Raw genomic sequence first — 21,012 nt, 5'->3', positions numbered from 1 at the left:
GGTTTCGGTGTTTCATTATAACAACATAGATGTCAATGCATTAGAACTTAGGATAAGATTAGCGGGGGGTGGGGACAAAATGCATTTTTCAGCATATGGAGAGGGGGTGCAAATTTGTCGTATATTTCAATGAGATAAAAAGAGGCATTTTTTATACTTTTAAAAAAGTGTTTTGAAAATATAAAAGGATGGGAAAAAAGCTAGGGGGCATGACTCCTCCTGTTCGATTTCCCTCAAAACGAATACCACTTTGTAAGACAAGCATCTTGCAGATCATTCGATCCCTGTGATTCATCTCTATCTATTTATTGATTTCCATTTCAGAGATTTACTTCTTTTTTTAGATTAAAATATATGTTGAAAACACTGGAAAATACTTAAATTTTCCTATTTGAACATAACTTTAAATCCTTCTCTAAGAAAAGGTCCAAGTAATACCATTATTCCAGACCAGTGAATGGTTAAAACTGATAAATCCAATTATATAAATGTCTTATTCCTTTGATGCGCGTTAGAGTTGTAGGCTTATCACAAAATCGTAAGTTCCACACGGAATATAAACATTAAATACTGCCTCTGATGGCCAGTTAATACTTGTTCATGCCATCTTGATGAACGTTAACGCAGCTGTAACTATGGCAACACTCAACACCTCTATAAAAATACTCATGAGACGAAGAACCATTATGAATAATGCAGGATACTCTAGTCAGCTGCCACTCAAGAGGGTTCGAGACGAGAGGCAATCAATTTACAATCCCCCTCCATTTTTGAGGGTAATAATTAGGATAGCCTTGAAGAGGGTGAGACTTCCAAAAGCTGTTGAGTCATCGGTATTTTTACAGTGATTCAGGCCTAGGGCGATCTTTTTGAGCCGTTCCCGACTATATACTAATAAAAAGTAGCTTTATTTTAAGGTGAGCTTGGTATCTAAGGTATGGCTACACGTGCGACGGAAGGCGTGTGCACAAGGTTTAAATAGTTTCTGAGACCACACTGGCTAATCATGATAAAACATAAAATCACGAAGAAAGGAAGAAAACGAGGACAATAAACAGCCACTGAAAAAGTTGAAAAATTATGCAAATATTTTGGTCAAGACCTCCGCTTGACCGTCCTCAGTGCAAAGTAAAACTGATAAAAACCCAACCTTAGAACAAAACACAAAACTAAAATAGGAAGACTTCCTTTATTCGCGATTTTATGTTTTAAGAACTACAGTAAAATAAGAAGTTACTTTATTTTCAGGTGAGCATGATATCCAAGACATGGCTACACGTGCGACTGAAGGCATAAGTGTAGTTACGTGAACCAGGAGGTTTTTGGGTCCCTGTTCCATCCAAAATCCCAAGATGTTCTGTTTTTTTGTTACTTTCATTTTTTTTTTTACTCGTCTTCCTTCCTCACCCTCAAAATAAATTCTTTGTAAGCACTCTCCCCTTGCAATTTATTCCCTACCTAGCATTTGCCTATAACGTTATGGTTGCTATTATTAGGCTTTCTTTAGAGATATCCTCTAGAAATCTCTGAGCTTGAATTAATCAGATGGCAATTCTGTTTTCTGAGGTTGCTTTTTCGGCTCATTATTGGCATGATGTGATCCAGAAAAAAAAATTCATTAGCAAGCTTGTGCTCAGTACGATTGAGGGAAGTTAGGAAGAAGAACGAAACAAAGAGACTCAATTGCAAAACCTTATATTTTGAATTGTTTAATATAAAAATACTTGTCAAAATTTGATAATGATATTTGAATCTAAAAAATACAAAGAACTGGGTGGTTTATTTAACGAAATCTCGAAATATATTCCCCCTCCTAATTCTAATTATCAGAAAAGGAATAAAGTCCTGGGGTTGCTAGAAACCTCTAGTCGGGATTGGAATTAATTTGTACTTCATTTGATATTTTTCTACATATTGATTTGACATTAACTTGCAATTGACAAACATTTTTAAAGAAAACAATGAAGATGGTTGTTAGACAAAGAAATAGAAACCAAAGAACTTATGAACACGATTGTCATGCTGCAATACGACAACAATGTCATGCTGTCTAGCCCAAATGGCGACAATTGTTAACCCAATTGGGAATATTTTGCCGATCTGGGTAAACTTTTATAAAGTTTAACAGCCAAATTCAAATTTTATTAGTCTAATTAATGTCTTCAAGGTAAGGTCACAAAAAAACCTAATGATTAAATTGATGAAAAGACTAGTACTCCTCGATATAGCCTACTCGATGGCCCTTCGGTAGTTAAGTATGTTGCAAAAAGAGGTCTCCCTCTATTAGACCAATTTTCAACTCCCTTACTTTTGTCCCTCCATGGTTTTAGAAGTCAACGCACAGAATGGAGTAAGCATATAATCACTTCGCGTGATTCAGCTCAGACACTTCTCAGTCAAACAGTTCGTGGTAACGAACTGTAGTAAGGAGCGACCCGGCTCAATAGTAAACGAAACTCTAAAAAACGGAATTTCGATGCTAAAAGATATATCAAAAGAATCGGATTTTTATGCTGATTTCAAATATATAAGTTTCATCATGTTTAGTTATTGTCATCAAAAGTTACGAGCCTGAGAAAATTTGCCTTATTTTGGAAAATAGGGGTAACACCCCCTAAAAGTAATAGGATCTTAACGAAAATTACACCATCGCATTCAGCGTATCAGAGAACCATATAGAAAAAATTTCAAGGTCCAATCTACAAAAATGTGGAATTTCGTATTTTTTGCCAGAAGACAAATCACGGGTGCGTGTTTATTTGTTTTTTGTTTTTTTTTTTTGTTTTTTTTCCCAGGGGTCATCGTATCGACCAAGTGGTCCTAGAGTGTTGCAAGAGGGCTCATTCTAACGGAAATGAAAAGTTCTAGTGCCCTTTTTAAGTGACCAAAAAAATTGGAGGGCACCTAGGCCCCCTCCCACGCTCATTTTTTTCCCAAAGTCAACGGATCAAAATTTTGAGATAGCCATTTTGTTCCGCATAGTCGAAAACCATAATAACTATGTCTTTGGGGATGACTTACCCCCCACAGTCCCTGGGGGAGGGGCTGCAAGTTACAAACTTTGACCAATGTTTACATACAGTAATGGTTACTGGGAAGTGTACCGACGTTATCAGGGGGATTTTTTTGGTTTGGGTGTGGGGTTCAGGGGAGGGGGCTATATGGGAGGATCTTTCCTTGGAGGAATATTTCATGGGGGAAGAGAAATTCAATGAAAAGGGCGCAGGACTTTCTAGCATTACTATAAAAAAAACAATGAAAATATAAACATGAAAAAGTTTTTTCAATTGAAAGTAAGGAGAAGCACTAAAACTTAAAAAGGAACAGAGATTATTACGCATATGAGGGGTTCTAAAAATACTTTAGCATAAAGAGCGAGGTATTTAGGAGGAGATAAACACTTCACTCTTTATGCTAAAATTTTTTTAAATAATTTCAACTATTTATTCTACGGCCTTTCTGATTCAGGGGTCATTCTTAAAGAATTGGGATAAAACAAGATTTAGTGTGAAGAGCGAGGTATTAACGAGGGGACCAACCCCCTCATATATATAATCAAAAATATAAGAATATAAAAGTTTGTTACGTAAGTTAATTCTTAAGTTACGTATTTTTTTTTTTACTAATAAAAACGTTCGTTAAAAATAAAAGATCTAGTTGCCTTTTTAAGTAACCGAAAAATTGGAGGGCAACAAGACCTCCTTCCCCACCCCTTATTTCTCAAAATCGTCTGATCAAAACTAAGAGAAAGCCATTTAGCCAAAAAAAGAATTAATATGCAAATTTCATTTTAATAATTTATGTACGGAGAGCCAAAATCAGTCATGCATTAATTAAAAAACCTTCAGAAATTAAATAAAAAAACAAGTTTTTTTAAATGAAAGTAAGGAGCGACATTAAAACTTAAAACGAACAGAAATTACTCCGTATATGAAAGGGGCTTTTCCTCCTCGACACCCCGCTCCTTGCGCTAAAGTTTGATTCTTTCTCGCAACTCTACTTTTTAAAACAATAAAAAATTTTTGCGTAAGGAGCGGGGTGTCGAGGAGGAAAAGCCCCTTTCATATACGGAGTAATTTCTGTTCGTTTTAAGTTTTAATGTCGCTCCTTACTTTCATTTAAAAAATTTTTTTTTTTTTTATTTAATAACATACAAACGATGAGCAGGATTGTTTTCGTTTACGACCATAGAAATAGTCAGTAGTATTAAAGAAATATACGGGTATTATTTGTCCAGAATTGCCCAGTGATACTCATTATATAATGTGTTATCCTACCAAAGCCATTCTTTGATTCATTTAAGTGAAGGTTCTACAAATGCTAAAAACCTAGTAAGTACACTCGGCTTAGTCGTCCTGACCGAGTGGGTTGGTGCGCAGGATTCGGGATCCTTTGACTGAGAGGACGCGGGTTCGAGTCCCAGTGTACCCAATTCTTCAGTTTGGGACGGGGGTCAGTGGCGTGACTCTGTAAGCTTAGCCAGAGTCGATCCAGCTCTAAATGGGTACCTGGAGAAATCTGGGGAAGGTAAACAGGAAGGGTGTGCGAAAGCACAGGATGGATGGCCCCCAACCCCCCATTCCACTTCCTGGCTGAAGGGCCAAGAAACGGAGATCAGCACCGCCGGTAGGGACTGTAAAGTCTAATGCCGTATCCTTCGCCTTTTTTTACCTTACACTCGGCTTAGGTCAGTAACAAATAGATTACATACTGTGCCTTGCGCAACAAAGCGTTACAAAAAAGAATTTTCTCTCTGACACCAACTTTGAGTGTCCTTTCGTTCTATTTTTCAATAATTTATGAAGCTATAGGCACTGATATGAGGCAGGGGTAGAACTAGGGGTGGTTTTAGAGGCAGATGTACCCCCAGAAATCGCCCTAGCTACAGGAGGGGAGCCCAAGTTTCGTTGAAGCCCTGTTAAAATATTAATTCTATATCCGCCCCTGAGAGGACGATATGGACGCTTCCTTTTTGTCACGCAAGTTTAATACTTCTTAAGTAGCATGCAAACAGTGAGCAGATTGTTTTCTATATCGCCCCTAGCAATATGCTGTTAGACCAATATTTGCCTAGCATTGCCAATTTATAATTGCATAATTTCGCGTTGTAATGTCTAGAAAGAGTGAGGGGGTTAATATTAATCGGTCACCAATAATTGGAGAAACAAACACGAATTAGGGACAAGAGAAGATCAGAAAGCCATACACGCATGCCTCAAGTCCGTATACAAGGGTTTTTTCAGGTTTAAGCCCCCTAACCCCAAAAAAAATTTGCCGACTGGTAAAAATCTAAGAAAAATGCACATAAACAAGCTTTTGATGCGTTTTCATAGTTTTTAGTACCCCCCCCCCCCGAAAAAGATCCCAGATGGGCCCTTGACATGCTATCTGTTGTACTACCAAAGATTCCTCACTAGAAACGCGATATTTATTGCATTTATGTTGTATTTACGAACACTACAAACGCTTGATACTCACCCTGGAAGATGTTGGGAAGAAAACCACAGCTATTTACAAAATGTTGTTAGGGGGAATGAGCTCTTTCTTTTCGGAAGGCTTGGAAGTCTTCTACAAAATACAATTAATGTTAGCATTTGGGCGTTTAGTCAAATTATGGTGTTTGGAGGGTCAAAGCCAGTTAGAGAAATGGAACTAGGATTCTTTTACAAAAAATTGGAATTTGGGGTAGTTAAGGAAACAAGATACCTTGGATTCAACTGTCATGTAATAAGACATGACATGTGTTATACAGCGGTTATGCTTGCAAAGAGCAAAGTGGCGACATCTAAACTTATAAAATAGCACCATTATAGGAGCAAACAACCTGAAGATGGTGAAACAAATATTCCGCACCATAAAGGACCAAGTTACATTACGGAGAATAAACATGAGGAATTGCCCCTGCCAAGTAAATAGTGTCTCTAGAAGTTCAATATTTTGGGAGAAAATATCCATGGTGCCAATTCGTGGGGGAATTGATAAAAATAGATAAAGATCCTCTAGATCTACTACTAGCGCAGAGGGAATCGATTCAACGTTTCGGCTACTCTTTTTTTTTCATACAAGTAGCAAACCTTTCGCTCAACCTTGCCACTGCGGATATCAATTCCTGGGCCCCATATTGTCAAACAGAATATATATCCATTGTGTAACAACGGGTCAATTCGGGCCGAGGGGGGCAGGGTAATTCCCCCTAAGTTAGGAATACATTTTCTGGTATCGTCATTGAGAAAAAAAAACCTCGATTTGAAAAAAAAGAATTTTTCTACAACAGAATATATATCCATTGTGTAACAACGGGTCAATTCGGGCCGAGGGGGGCAGGGTAATTCCCCCTAAGTTAGGAATACATTTTCTGGTATCGTCATTGAGAAAAAAAAACCTCGATTTGAAAAAAAAGAATTTTTCTACAATAAATCTGCCCCATATCCCGAAATCTTCTAAAATTGGCGCTCCAGATATGTCCTATTCACGATTGAAAAGAGGTAAAGAATACGGTATTAGACTTTACAGTCCCTACCGTCGGTGCTGATCTTCGTTTTTTGGCCCTTCAGCCAGGAAGTGCAATGGGGGGGGGTCTGGGGCCAAGCATCCTCTGCTTTCCCAAACCCTTCCTGTTTCCCCAGATTTCTCCAGGCACCCATTATAGCTGAGTCGATTCTGACGGAGCTTACAGAGTCACGCAACTGACCCCCGTCCCAAACTAAATAATTGGGTACACTAGGATTCGAACTCTCACCCTCTCGGACAAAGGATCCTGAATCCAGCGCACACGATTGAAAATAGTTCGATATTTGAAAATTGTGTTTTGTTTAACATAGCAAAGAAACATAGATTAACAAATTTACTTTTATCTGGGCAAGGTTAGCAAAAACTAATTAAGATGAACTGGTTGAATTTAGCAAGAAAGGACACGAGGAGGTCAGGTTGCTTAAGGGCGGATGAAATCACATCCAATAAATGGATGAAGAAATACCTTATTTAGTAAATACAAAGGCTAACTGTCTACCTGATAAAGAGTGTCCCCTGTACTTGGCAACTACGGAAGTGGGCGTGTAGTACAAAATAGCTGTTTAATTAAACCAAATTCGGCTAAGATTAGTCATCACACAAATATAACATGTCCATGACTTAAAAGGATTTTAGACAATTTTTAAACAAAAATTTAACAGTGGTTGGGATAGAATCCCAAACCTTTGATATTCCTAAGGTTCAAGGCCGTATCCAGGGGGAGTTAGAGCCCCCTAACGCCCCGCATAAAAACAGTTCACTGCAGCCATTGAAGCGCACAAATATTATGAAATATGTAAACAACAAATGCATAGGAATAGGCTAAGTCAAGTTCTAGAAGCCCATAACAATATTCAAAGGGCTAAACTGCATTAGCCTAGGCTAGCTACACCTGATTAAAAATAAAATGCTTGTTTTGTAAATTCATTCCCCTGGAAATATCCCCCCAGGCACTATGGATTAAAATATTGAATTAAAAAGACAAAAAGGGTATCAATTTAATTTCAGCTAAATACAGATACATTTCCAGAGGCCAAGATCTTACCCACGAAGATCTTGGCTGAAACGTAAAAAATTGCATATGAGTACACCATTTCGGTTACGCAATTGACGGACAACCCTATAAATTACGTTAATATAAGTTACCCCTGTGTCTCCACCCGAACCTCCCTCAGACCACTGCCAAAGCAGTATAGGAGGCATAAGAAGCACGAAACAGCCCAAAATAGATAGATCCTTTAGTAGTAGTTTATTTAAATTTTTTGACTGGAGACGGTATAATTTTCATCGTTCACAAAACAGAGCGAAAGGCACTTACGGGAATCTGTGAAAACTATTTTCACAAGCACTCAGTATTGTCTCATGTGACAACAATATTAAATTTTTCTTGCGAGCTACACAAATACAAAACATCCATACAAAATTCCAGGCTTTTCTTCCAGGTGGTTCGAATCCACTTTCTAAGACGATGAAGTAAAGGAAAGTGTGCTTTTTGACAACCTAGTTTAGGTCCATTCACATTGAGATTTTTGTATTGCCGAGATTTGGCTTGCACAAATTTCAGCTGATCAAATGTTTCATATAATTTTCTAATTGTCTAAAAAAAAATCCTATGAAAAATTATGATTGGCTCAAATTAGAGCTAGCTAAATCTCGATATTTTCATTGTAAATGGGACTTTAGGGACAAATGAAAAGCAGAGCGTACTTGGATGAGAAAGGAAAGGGGAATAAGGAAAGATTGGAAGGAAGCAGGGACTTAATGAGAGAGTAAATAGCCTTGAAAAAAGGCCTGGAAGTTACATGATTTATTGATGTGATTTAGAAGCTTGTAATTCTAAGACCATCAGGACGAGGGTTCGAGTAGCCAATTCCTTTGCTTGTGGTTGAGGTCAGTGGTGTGCCTCTGCAATTCAAAAACCGTGAGCCTGGGGAGCTTACAGCTTAACAAATTCCCTTGTAACTTCTCAATTTCACATTCCGTGTGAGGCAGAAAATGACTGGTCCTCAAGACCAGGCATTATTGGATTTTTGTCCAAGAACAAAAAGAAGTTCTAAACAGAATACAGCCGATAAAGAACATACACAACTATTCTGTGAATGGGGCTTTAGAGGAAATGAAAAGCAAAGCGTCCTCGGATAAGATGGAAAAAGGTAACAAGGAAAGATTGGAAAAAGTGGAACCTTTACTGGAGAAAGTCAACAGTGATATCTAAATAGAGTATGGTGGCCTGAAGCGGCTGGATGCTGCGGTAAGTTGTCAATGGTAATAGTAGAAGAAAATTATGTTTTTTTGGAGAACGCCAATTCCACTACAATATCATTCAAAAGGTAAAATTTCAAGTTTGAGATTTTACTTTGAGTAATAATGATCAAAATAAAAGGAATAGCATTTAAGTAATAATGAAAATGATAGTTTAACACTCGTTTAGAAGAGCCACCACGTGACTCAGATCTAATAGCCTTGAACCAAGGCCGTTTCGAAGGACTTCTTTTAAAACCATTGAGCATCTGCCGATAACAACCGAACGCCATTCAGAGAAAACAATATGGATGAAAGAAAAAGAAAGAAAACAGTCCACTCAAGGGGAAGAGGGGTATTTAGGGAAATATCCCTACCAGATCAATTCAAAATTCCTATGAAAGACCCGTCAATCCCCCTTCAAGGGTCCGACTCATGTGCAGTTATGACGTAGAGCAGAAAATTAGGCCCGGTAGTGTTTAAGCCAGAGATCAGGCAAATCTTGCGTCAACTCATGTATTCCCAACCTCCAATGAAATGAATGAATGAAAAATGATTGGACATATTCTGAGAAAAAATTAACTGACTTTGGCAGAAGGTTGGAAGAAAGCTATTTGATAAGCAGTTCCCATAATGAGGATCAGATCGGCAATGTTTATTCAAACATACCTTGAGCCACCTGATAGACAATGACCCTTTGATCCTCTGTTTGATAATAGCTTTGCAAATGGTTCTGCGATTCAATTTAATTCAATAAGTTAACCCCAGCTAAATTACTATGAAATAACACAAAACATCAAAAAACTAAGAATAAATAAAATGAAGAAAATAGCTGAGACAAGTCATTTTTCGACAACAAGCGTTTTGACTTTTCTCGCCACACATTAAAAGCCACATAAAAACACTTTTTACACCTTCGATATTGTTCCAATAAAAATATAAAAATAAAATATAATATTTTAAAATATAAAAAATAATAAAATTAATTTTAAATAAAATATAATATTTTAAAAATATAATATTTATATTTATTTTAAAATATAAAATACAATTTAGCGGAAGCTAGATGGACGTAAGCGCAAGCTTTGACCTGTAACCGTCCCATTTTCATTTAAATATTTTCGACATGTATTTTTATCCAATGACTGCAGCAGTTCTTGTCCCGACTCTCATCGATGACCTTGATGTAGTCTTAAAAGTTGGCCCCCGTTACAAAATAAACAACCATGCACAGTACCAAAGCCACAAAGTGTGGGTTCTCGGGAGGTAGGCCTACGTACGCCTCCCTTTGTTTAAAGGAGGGCTGAACTTCGAAAATAACACCAAAACCCAGCAAACTACATGATAACATATGACATTATAGGGACAATTTAAATATTCTAATATATGGTTTGACCCCAAAGAATTTTTTTGCGTATGTGCCTGTGGGACCAAACACGTCTCTTTTAGGCAAACATTTTAAACTGTGCGTATAAACTCTGCATATGTTTTTTTTTCAAATACAATAGCCATGTAAACATTGCCCTTATTTTTACCCATTCTCCCAAAGATAATATCTGCATACTGTGATATAGAATAACGATTTGGACACTCCAATGACTCGGAGTATTTATTCAGCACCTGGCAACAGTAGGCAATCATAAAAAAGAGAAAAATAATCCCAGGGCAATATAACATCCATCAATGCTAGGTCAATCGCCATTCAGGGAGAAAAAACACTTCAAATGTTTCTTCACCAGGCCCACAATAACAAGCACCGGCAGGCTATTCAAATCAAAGAGGAAAAACAAACAAGAAAACAAACCAGGCGTTGAGCACTTATCGGACCGTAAGACGTCCAACATTTCAAAAGTGAGGAACATTAGTAAGAGGCGAATTCCAACTGGGAAGAATATAGACACTGGAATAAAAATAATCTTACGGTCCGGGTTAAATAAATAAATCTACATTGGAATTTTAAGTGCAGCCAAAAATAGGAAAATCAAATCAACCTTGCGAACCTTAATTGTTCAGGTGAGATTCTCAGCTTCTGAGTACGTGGACGCCTTGTCCACGGGGCGATTGGGCCCAATCGGGACCCACGTTTGAAAGAGCCCCGCGCTGGCCTCAGAAAGAATTTTTTTTAGAAATCGTGAAATAGCCTATTCTTAAAGATTCCAGTAAGCATTGCTTTTGGAGAGGGATCGTTTTCAAGGCTAAAACCAATAAAAATCTGGTATAAGCAGTTAATCAGGATAGATTGATTGGTTTAGCAATCATACCGGTTAAAAGTGAAGACACAAGGAAATTAGATTTTCAATCAGTTTTAGAAGAATTTATAGAACAAAAACTTAGAAAAATGTAAATTCATGCATTTATAATTGGGGATGTAAATTTCAAACGGCATTTTCAGCAGCTTCATAATATGTAGAGTACAAAATAAATAATTACCGTACACTCAAAGTGAGGACAAAAAAGGACTAAAACATAAGCTCAAAAAGAACAAACTGGACCATCAAATGAGACAAGATCAAGAGAACGACGTGAAAAGTGTAAATGTACGGGTGAAGATGAACAGCCTAGACCATCAAAAGGGACAAGACATATCGGAGCAGCCAAGGCGAAGGACATTGAAAAAACGTCTGAAGAAAATATAAACGAAAATAAAGAACAAAGAAATGTGTAGCTATAATGCTTGCGAAACAACAGTTACAACGATCCACAAGCGAAAATGCCGAACAGAAGGATATGAGGTTAAAAGATAAGTGGCAGCGATAATTACAACGACTCGAAAACGAAAGTGAAGATAAAAAAAAATATGAGGTTACAAGACATGCGGTAACGAGGATCAGAACGAATCAAAATGAAAAGAGCAAAGAAGAAAGGAATATTTGGTTAGAAGATATACGACAACGGGGACAAAGAAATATGCAGTAAGAAGATAAGCGTTAGTGACAATCAAAAGCAACAGCGAGAGGCAGAGCGTGTCAAAAATGGAAGTGAAAAACAATAAATTGTAGGGTTAGCAGAAACGTGAAAGCGAGTATCAGAAAGTACCAAAAAATGGCAATGAAGAACAAAAATTGTGCTGTTAGAAGACAAGCGACAGTGAGAATCAGAACGAGTCGAAAATGAAAGTGAAGAAGAAAAAAATATTATGTTAGACACCAACAAACTGTGGCGCAAAACTCAGTAAAAACCTAAAAGATGGCGTTAACTACGCAAGTGTTAATTACAAGTCATTGGCACCCTCCAAAGTTGTATGTATTCACTGTGAAGTCTTCTATTTTCCCTTAGGAAAATTAGACAAGACAGGTGATTTATTTGGACGTTGCTGCTTGCTTGGTCGAACTGCATTGCCATCTCCACAATTTCTAAATAGATTGGTTTGGCCTGTAATACCACATCACTTGCTTTCTAAAGAATTCCACAAACAAATACAAAAATTGAACTCATGTTTTGCTTTAGCTTCATTCAACGTAAGCGATGATCGAATCATCAATAGTAGTGTTTTCAGCTTCAAAGTAGCGAGACAAATTGATCACACAAGCAGTTTGGCAGCACAACTGTTACAGACCCCTGAAGATGATTTTGAACCACGTCCAAATGGACCACTGTTACAGAACCACTGTTTACAGAACCACTGTACTGTTTTGAACCACTGTTACAGACCCCTGAAGATGATTTTGAACCACGTCCAAATGGACCACTGTTACAGAACCACTGTTTACAGAACCACTGTTACAGAACCACTGTACTGTTTTGAACCACTGTTACAGACCCCTGAAGATGATTTTGAACCACGTCCAAATGGACCACTGTTACAGAACCACTGTACTGTTTTGAACCACTGTTACAGACCCCTGAAGATGATTTTGAACCACGTCCATATGGCCAAATGTACTTTTTAGACCCCGATGAAGCTGTTAAAGAACACATCTTTTAAATAATGGGATCTCTCGTAATCCAACGAATCTCTCGGAAGAAATATTGCGACTCACAAACAATTATGCTAAAGTTTACATGAAAATGCGAGAAGCAACATGTTGCTTCACTGAGACAACAGGCTGGGATAGAAGACAAGTGACAATGACAATTTATAAAAGCCTTTCGCGTAGCCGTTACTTATAATTCAATATATAGAGGACCCCGCCAAAAAACTTCCAATCGGGCCCCATATCTAGTCGATCCGGCCCTGCTTGTCCATACCTCCGAACAAGAGGACCAAGATAGAAGTGGAAGAGCGCCTCTGAACATGAGGAATAGGGGGGATACACCCAAGATAGGCCCAAAGGATCGGTTCGGTTTTCACCAAAATATTCTTTTAAAACTCGGACCCAATACCCTTGGAAAATACTCTGATCCCAGCTCCACATCCCACTTAAGGGTCTGGGCTACTCGCACTTACTGACTGTTTCAGGGCAGTGCGGAACGATTCCATTCAGTGGTTCGTTCGTTCCGCTTTTTATTAGTGTGATAAACGTTTAATTTGTTCTTTTGTGTTTATTATGTATAACATATTGTAAAAAGTAGTGTAAATTAGTTGTATTGCGGTGTTAGTCGTAACTACAATAGCTATTTTTGATAGATTATTCTTGAATCCAAGGAATCAGAAGGTGCAAAGAAAGATATACAAGTTTTTATCATAATATTTCAGTACAACAGTAGTATGGGCTTAATGAAACTTTGAAAACAATTATAATCCTTAGCGAACCCAAAAATTAAATATTTTTAAGTCGGTTTTCGAATGATTTTTTTTTTTATTTCCCCTCATATACCCAACAAAGAATCGACATACTTTGTCAGAACATATATCAAAATAGGAAGTAATTTCCAACATGATACACTTGCTTTTTTAATGTTTAATATTTTTTTTAATTCTCTTACTTTGGTTCGAGCTTACTTTGCCGAAAACTTTCAGTCAGTATTTTTATCAGATTTGTTTATCTTTTTAAATATTAATTGCACGTTAATTTCGACGATTGCCAATTAAAATACTCCAAATTCTGAATTTCTTCCAATGATACAAGCCTCCCGTGTTCATAAGTACTGGACTTACTACACCATCAAAAATACAAAAAGAAAGCAAAAAAAAACACATTTTTGAGTTCCTTTGACGTATAATACGAAAAAAAACCCGTTTAAACAAGTAAAGGAAGAGATCCGAACTTAAAATGCACTGAAACAACCTCAAAACGCCTGTATTTAACTTGTAAAGAAGCAAAATAACTATTCACCACTCTGATAAATAGTATCACAATTCTAGTGATTGGTTGGTTGATTTACTGATTTATGTGCTGAATTAGTGATTTTTTTTCAAAAATCTAGTTTTTTTCACTGGGCAGCAGCCCCGAAAAAGCTTTCTAAGAGACGATTCTAGGCAGAAAGTGGTAAAGTAAGTAAATTTAAATTAAATAAAGTAGTAAAGTAAGTAAGTAAAGTAGTCAGGAAGTAAATATTAAGCGGCAAACTTTGGAGCTAATATTGTAATTTGATGAGCGCTTTGCAGACAAATATATAAATCAGGAAAACCAAAATAAAACATTGACAATTTTGATATGCTTATCACATTGATGCATGTATACGTAAACTTATTGGGAGGGGACTTTCAAAAGCTACAAAAAAGGATGCATTATATACAAAAAATGTGAAAGGAGTCGGAAAAATCTCGAAATTAGGGGAGAGGCTAGATAGCTTCTCCTCCTGTATGAGTCCCTGATCATGCTCCTCCTGAATATTATTCTTCTTCACTTTTTGAAAAGCCATATAAATTAAAATTTACGACCACAATGCAATGTCCCTTGCACTGGTCACAGCCTACTTTTTACCTCAGAAAGGGCACCAATTGAGGGGGATAGAAAACTGTGTAATTAAAAACAGAGCGCAATATCTAAGAATAAATTCAAAATAACAATTCCTCCTGCAAAATAAAAAATTCAATAACCCATCCTCCAGTTCACTGATTACATTTTAGATTCGAAAAATCGACTATAACATAAAGAGAATTATAGAACTATTTTTCTCTTTCCAATTAACGATTCGCTAGGAAACTATTAGGAAATGGGAATTGGAATATAAGAATGGGAAACAAACTTACACCACATTTACATGACATTTCTCTTCCCACTAATTCAGTGAGGACGCCAACAGATGAATCAGAGCAAGAACAGCCGTTGTCAAATGCTTTCCCCGTGGATAAGTCACCCACACAGCTTTTCGTGCTCCCTGAAAATACAAGCAGAATCTTTAGCTCACAGTTTAAGGATGTACCAATAGCGACTTCTTTTTCCCAACATGACACACATTTGCTACCGCGCGTATTTTAGTAGAGAGCTATCACAGTCGGGGCTTCCACTTTTAGGGAGATTACCCTATTTTAGGGAGAAATCACTTCTTTTAGGGACACTTATTTTGAATTTAGGGACAAAGGAAATTCTTGGGTAAAGTAAGGATTTTCAGGGTAAAGTAAGGATTTTCAGTGAAAGTTTGATTTTTTTCAAACAAAAGACTGAAAAATTCATCATTGTAATATTTTTTGGTAAGAAAGATTTACAATGTCATGTTGAAGCATTGGATATGGTTAAGTGTAGTGATGGATCAGCTGAGGGTCGGACTAACTACATCAAATAAGTCATTGAAAAAAACTTGATTCCCTGGCAAAATATTGTTGGATTTTGTGCAGATACTACTAATGTCAAGTTTGGAGGCAATAGACCTGCTTCAAAGCTAATGAAAGCCTTCATTATCTTGCTTCATATCAAAGGTGCTTCATATTTTGAATGTGAAATGCTCGTTCCATCTTATTCATTTATATTCATCCTATGCATGCTTGTCACTTCCCAAGGCACTAGAAGACTTGGCGCGAAATATCTAGGCCCACTTTTCGAGGAGTACTTCCAGGCGAAATAAGTACGTCAAATTTCAGAAATTCTTTGAATGCAAAGCACTCCCAATTCTTGCACCAGGACAGACCCGTAGGTTGTCCCTTCATGCCTGCATAAAAAGGCTTATTGAGCACCGGGTTGCTCTTACTCATTATTTCATAGAAACCACGTTTGACGACATAACTACAACCAATGACCTTATCTTGTCAACATTACAAAGCAAGTTGACAAAGCCATACTTTAAATTTATGGACTACTCTCTTCGCCTCTCTAATGAATCCAACACAGTTTTCAATCTGAGCTTCCACGTCTTTATTCCCTAAAGGCAAGTGTCGGAAAACTTGTGAATGATGTTGCGTCTAACTTCATGGAACTAGACTATATTCGCAGTGTTGGTTTGTTTACCGAACTGAATCCTCACCTTTCAAGTGAGTACCTGCCTTTAAACCAGACATATGGGGGAATAGCTGCAACCGATTCAATGCAAGAACTCGTAGATGCTCAAGAGCCAAGTTATAATATTAATTTTTTTTACCGGTCTTGTCGAAACTATTATATAGTCCTAATTAAGCATATTCAAGACCGTTTCAGGTTTAAAGACAAAATTTATGACATTTTGGCATTGGTTGAACGTAGGAATGCAAGAAATTTGAAGCCAAAATCTCTAAGGCCACTATTTGCGAGATATCCCGTTCTAACAGAAAAGTGTTGCGTCCAAAAATGGACGTAGAATGGAAATCTCTGGCTATGACCGATATCATTAAGCTTCATTTGGGAGGTGCCCAAGTTGATGAACTGTCAGTTGAGTGCTACTGGATGAAGATACTTAGTCTGAAGACTTGCAGAGGTGAAATCAAGTACCCAGAATTGCGGAAGGGCACATCACTGATGCTTTTGTTACCCTTTAGTAATGTACCAGCTGAGCGTTTGCATAGTCTCCTGAAATTAATCAACACAGACATCCGAAATAATGCCGAGAATGTCACACTAATCTCACTTATTCGAGTTAATTTCTGGTTGAAAAACGAAGATTTAACTTCATCAACTGTCAGCATACCGAAAGCTGTTGCTGCTTTCAAGACAAAAGCAAACACTACGTGCGATGAAGTGCTGGAGATGACACTTACTTGAAATTTCTTTTGTGTTCTCAATAGTGTAAAAGATTTTATGTATATCATTATCTAAAGTAAAAAATAACACTTTGATTTTACGTTACGTTTTTCGTGTAGATAGTATGGAAATCTGAGGCAAAATATCTTTTTTTCTAGGGAGGAAAATAGGGAGAAATCAGATCTAAAGACAAGGAATTTTAGGAAAAATTGATATAAAAATAGGGAAAATTGAAACCGAAAAGTGGAAGCCCTGATCACAGTAGAGAGAGGTTTTTCAAAGGCTTATTGTGATGTGTACATCGGAATTGCGCGTGCGCAAAGGCGGTGTATGAATCTTGTGTGGTTTTAGATCTGCGACACATTTTTTTAATAGAGAACATAGCCTTTGTCGTTACTATATATATATATATATATATATATATATATATATATATATATATATATATATATATATATATATATATATATATATATATATTTGATATATATATATATTTGATATATATATATATATATATATATATATATATATATATATATATATATATATATATATATATATATATATATATCTCTCTACCGTGGTTAAGCCTGAAAAAGGAAGGAAAAATTGGTATTTTTGGGAATAAGATGTCAATTAGCTCTTAACATCAGGGTCTTAGCCCTTTGATGACTTGAAAGCGTCAACAACTTGTTCATAATCATAACCCCGTTCCCTTCAGGATAAAAAATAAGTTCTAACATTCATAACAATCTTCTAAATATGCAGATATACAAAAAAGTGGGTACTTGCGTACATAATGGTACACAATCGAGAAGTGAAGTTAGGTTAATTCTAATGAAATATACCAAAATATGGTGAAAATATAATACATTAGATACAAATTTGGGCTATATATTTGCACACTAGGGAGGGGGAAGTCGGGATAAAGTATAGCGGCTCTGTATGCAGAATTTGTAAGCTAAAATTATTCTGCATATTATGAAGTAGAATTTTTTTCTAACTTCAAGCTGTCCGAATACTTTACCACCAGACCCACCCCGTAATGTACAAATGTGTATCCCAAATTAAGTCAGATTTATTCTGTCTTCTGACGCTTTTTTTCCACTGAACGTAAGCTAATTGTCTCTTAATACAGAAAGATAAAACCGGTTTGCTCTCGAGTGCATGGCCTCCACTTCACACCTCCTTAGTTCATATTTTAACGAGTTCTCCACTTTCTTTACATTCCTTTTTTTTCATATGATCTATCACTCAGATAACTGTTGTACAAACCCCTTCTCCTCTCAATTAAATTAAGAGCTTTTTCACTAATATTCCTAGCTGCACTCTTACTTTCTTCCCTAAGACACCATCAGAAACTCCACAAATTGTTTTTCTAAAATTATTATTCTTCCACATTGTCAAATTTTAAACTCTCAAGTCTAGTATTCAACTCTTCCTCGAAAGTTTCTCTCAAATTCTCATCCTGAAGTCTACCAACATTATAAGTTCCCGGGAGGTAGTTACCCTTCCGAAATTTTAGCTTTAAATTAACCCTAGATACTACTGGATGGTGATCTTTACTTTTAACGTCAATAACAGCTCACCTATATACTATAGTATCTTGTATTGATCCTGCCAGTTTTCAGTTTACAATAACATAATCAATAAGGTTTGCTGTCTTACCATCCTGTAAATACCATGTCAAGTTACGGGCCATTTTATGACCAAACACCGTATTGGTTATAACTAGACTGTTATACCTACAAAATTCCAAAAGTCTGTAGCAATACTGTTTTCTGTTCCTTCACCAAATTTACCTAGGCTAGGATATCATCTATCCCTATTTCTACCGACAAATGCGTTAAAATCTCTTAGTAGAAACACTATATTTCTACCTGGGATCCTGTCTATTTGCTCCTGTAACTGTAAGTAAAATTAATCGGAGTCACTAGTATCTCAGTCGGTCGGTTCAACAGAGGCATATAATCAGAGGCGCCATTTGGGGGGGGGGTCAGGGGTGGGCAAATGCCCACCCCAGATTTTCCACGGGGCCCAAGCTTCCACCACAAAGGCCCTTTTCCAGCCATAATTATCCATTATGTCCAACATAATCCATTCTGTTCAAATGATTTGAACTAACTGCACGCCTATTAGCCAAAGAGCGTAATTACCTGACGACCCTTGGGGTAATTACGCTATTTGCTATTAATCATTGTAAACTTTGAAAGTAGGTTAGATTCATAATAAAAGTCTCAAGTTCTGTCAAATGCCCCATGCCCACCCCAAGATTTGGCCCAAATGACGCCTCTGCATATAATACTATTACTGATACCCTGATCTTTCTAGTCATATTAAGAGCAATCAGAATTATATTATTAATACGTTCTCAGCCTAAACAAGACTTATCACCTTCCTTATTCACCAAAAGCCCTACTCCCTGTCTATGTACCCCAGCCTTCCTGCCTGAGTAAACAAATTCTATATCACCTAATCTCATGCTTCCTACCCCTGGGATACGAGTTTCTGAAACTCCTGATAAGTCCAGTTCGAATCGTCTAAATTATTCACTTAAAATGTCGATTTGATAGTCATTTTTAACGTCGTAACATTCCAAGTTCTAATTTTCGTGTTCTTTAAATCACTGAAATTATTTTGGCCTCAGGAAAACAATGATCCCAGATACCAGTGTAGGACGGGGATCGACATATCTTCTCAAGTCTACACCGAAGCACTTAAGCCGGCTTAGAACCGGACAGCAATTAGTCCCTGGGACATCCAGCATGAATAGAGGCTTTGAGCAATCCTGGGCTCATCTTGGTCACAGCATGGTTTTCAGCACTTGGCGATGCTCTTCGATCAACAAGAGTCGAGATCCTGCATAGACAGTCCCTAACCTATTACCTCCAACTCATTATATATTCATTACTACAAGATGCTACTACGGGCAGGCAACCCATTGCAGATAAATTAGCTAGGAAGAGGTTTTTCAGTCCGAAAACACCCGTCAAAACAGACAAAGCCCACAAGAATTATTCATCAATCAGAATCCCGTGCGAATGCTATGTCGTTTACTATGCTATAATTTCCTCGAGGGGCACCACTCCTCAAGTGGGAATAGAATTGACCGCAGGGTCCCCAGTCTTGCAATTACCTCGAAAGGGTAGAGCCAGCCCTTTGCAAGGGCCCTTGTCCATAGATCCGGATCTTACGCCCTGCCGCAGTTGTCCTCCCATGATGGTGTTCTGCACCACCATGCAATTTAACCCATTAATGGAAGAAGGTTTGTAACTCATGGGACGTGTGGACACGCCGATGGGCCCTGTTGAGTGTACATTTGAGGGGCCTTCTTCCTCCTCCACCTGTATTTATGGCCCCGGACGAGAGTGCCCCTGTTTCTATTATAGACCCCCAGGGACCCTTCACCCGACTTCAATGCAATTCCAGTTTTCCAGATTAAAACATCGATAAATGAAGTTTCAATAATTGTAGATGCAAAAAAGGTTAACCCTTAGGGCTTGGGGCATGGCCGTATCCAGGGAGAGGGGTTTTACCTGGTTTTGTCCCCTTTCGAAATTTTTGTCCGACTCCCCCACAAAAATCTTGATAATCGCTAATCTCTTTTTGTACACTCTCCCCCAGAATTCTTTTGTAACCATTCCCCTCGAACAAAGTCGTGGATATGGCCCAGGGTTGGAGTGTCACAGGATTATTCTTGTGGAGGACAGTGATCGTTAAAGCTCCCCCCGTATTTTGCATAAAAATCACCTAATTTAACAAATTTGCCCTCCCCTCCCCCTCAAAAATGGAGGTCCCAGAATAAATTATCGCTCACCTGCCTGAAAAGGCTCGATAAAGGAAAGTTATAACTGACAATAAAAAAAAAGAAAAGATAAATCAATATAAAAAACGTAGCTTTTTGTGTACAATGATCCCATATCTTTTTAAACTTGGGAATTTTTTAGAATATGCTATTAACTTTTATATCCCATGACTTTTTATACTTAATAATCAAACATCATAGTTGGTATCAGTTTTTCCCTGACGGGATTTATTTCACAATGTATGATCAATCACAAGAATTAACAAAAATTTCTTAAATGACCTTCCCTCTACTTTGAACCAATATCTGGCCGAAAGTATAGGAAAATTTTAGCTAAGAGAAACTATAAAACACAAGAGACTAACCACTAAGTTTTCGGCAACTTTCAAAATGCCTTACTCTATGTAAATTAAATTGTATTTATATTTTACTTTTTTTTTCATTTGTCTTTACCTTTGTTTGGTCTTCTTACTATCACTT

At 37.3% G+C, this 21,012-nt stretch overlaps 1 protein-coding gene across 5 annotated transcripts in view; it reads right to left on the bottom strand.

Annotated features, from left to right (window-relative positions):
* The window catches only part of LOC136036051 (phosphatidylinositol 4-kinase beta-like), a 206,082-nt gene that overhangs the window by 107,616 nt on the left and 77,454 nt on the right, over positions 1–21,012 (bottom strand). For all 5 annotated transcript variants that reach the window (XR_010619617.1, XR_010619618.1, XR_010619616.1 and 2 more), the window contains one exon: positions 14,828–14,955. Coding sequence is in view for 1 of the 5 variants with exons in the window: in XM_065718007.1 (XP_065574079.1) it covers positions 14,828–14,955 (128 nt within the window). In the remaining 4 variants the exon portion in view is untranslated. The remainder of the gene's footprint in view (positions 1–14,827; positions 14,956–21,012) is intronic.

Source organism: Artemia franciscana, chromosome 15, assembly GCF_032884065.1.
Source record: "Artemia franciscana chromosome 15, ASM3288406v1, whole genome shotgun sequence".
Lineage (NCBI taxonomy): Eukaryota > Metazoa > Arthropoda > Branchiopoda > Anostraca > Artemiidae > Artemia > Artemia franciscana.
Note: the sequence above shows the minus strand (reverse complement) of the source record. Positions and strands in the feature narration are given on the sequence as shown.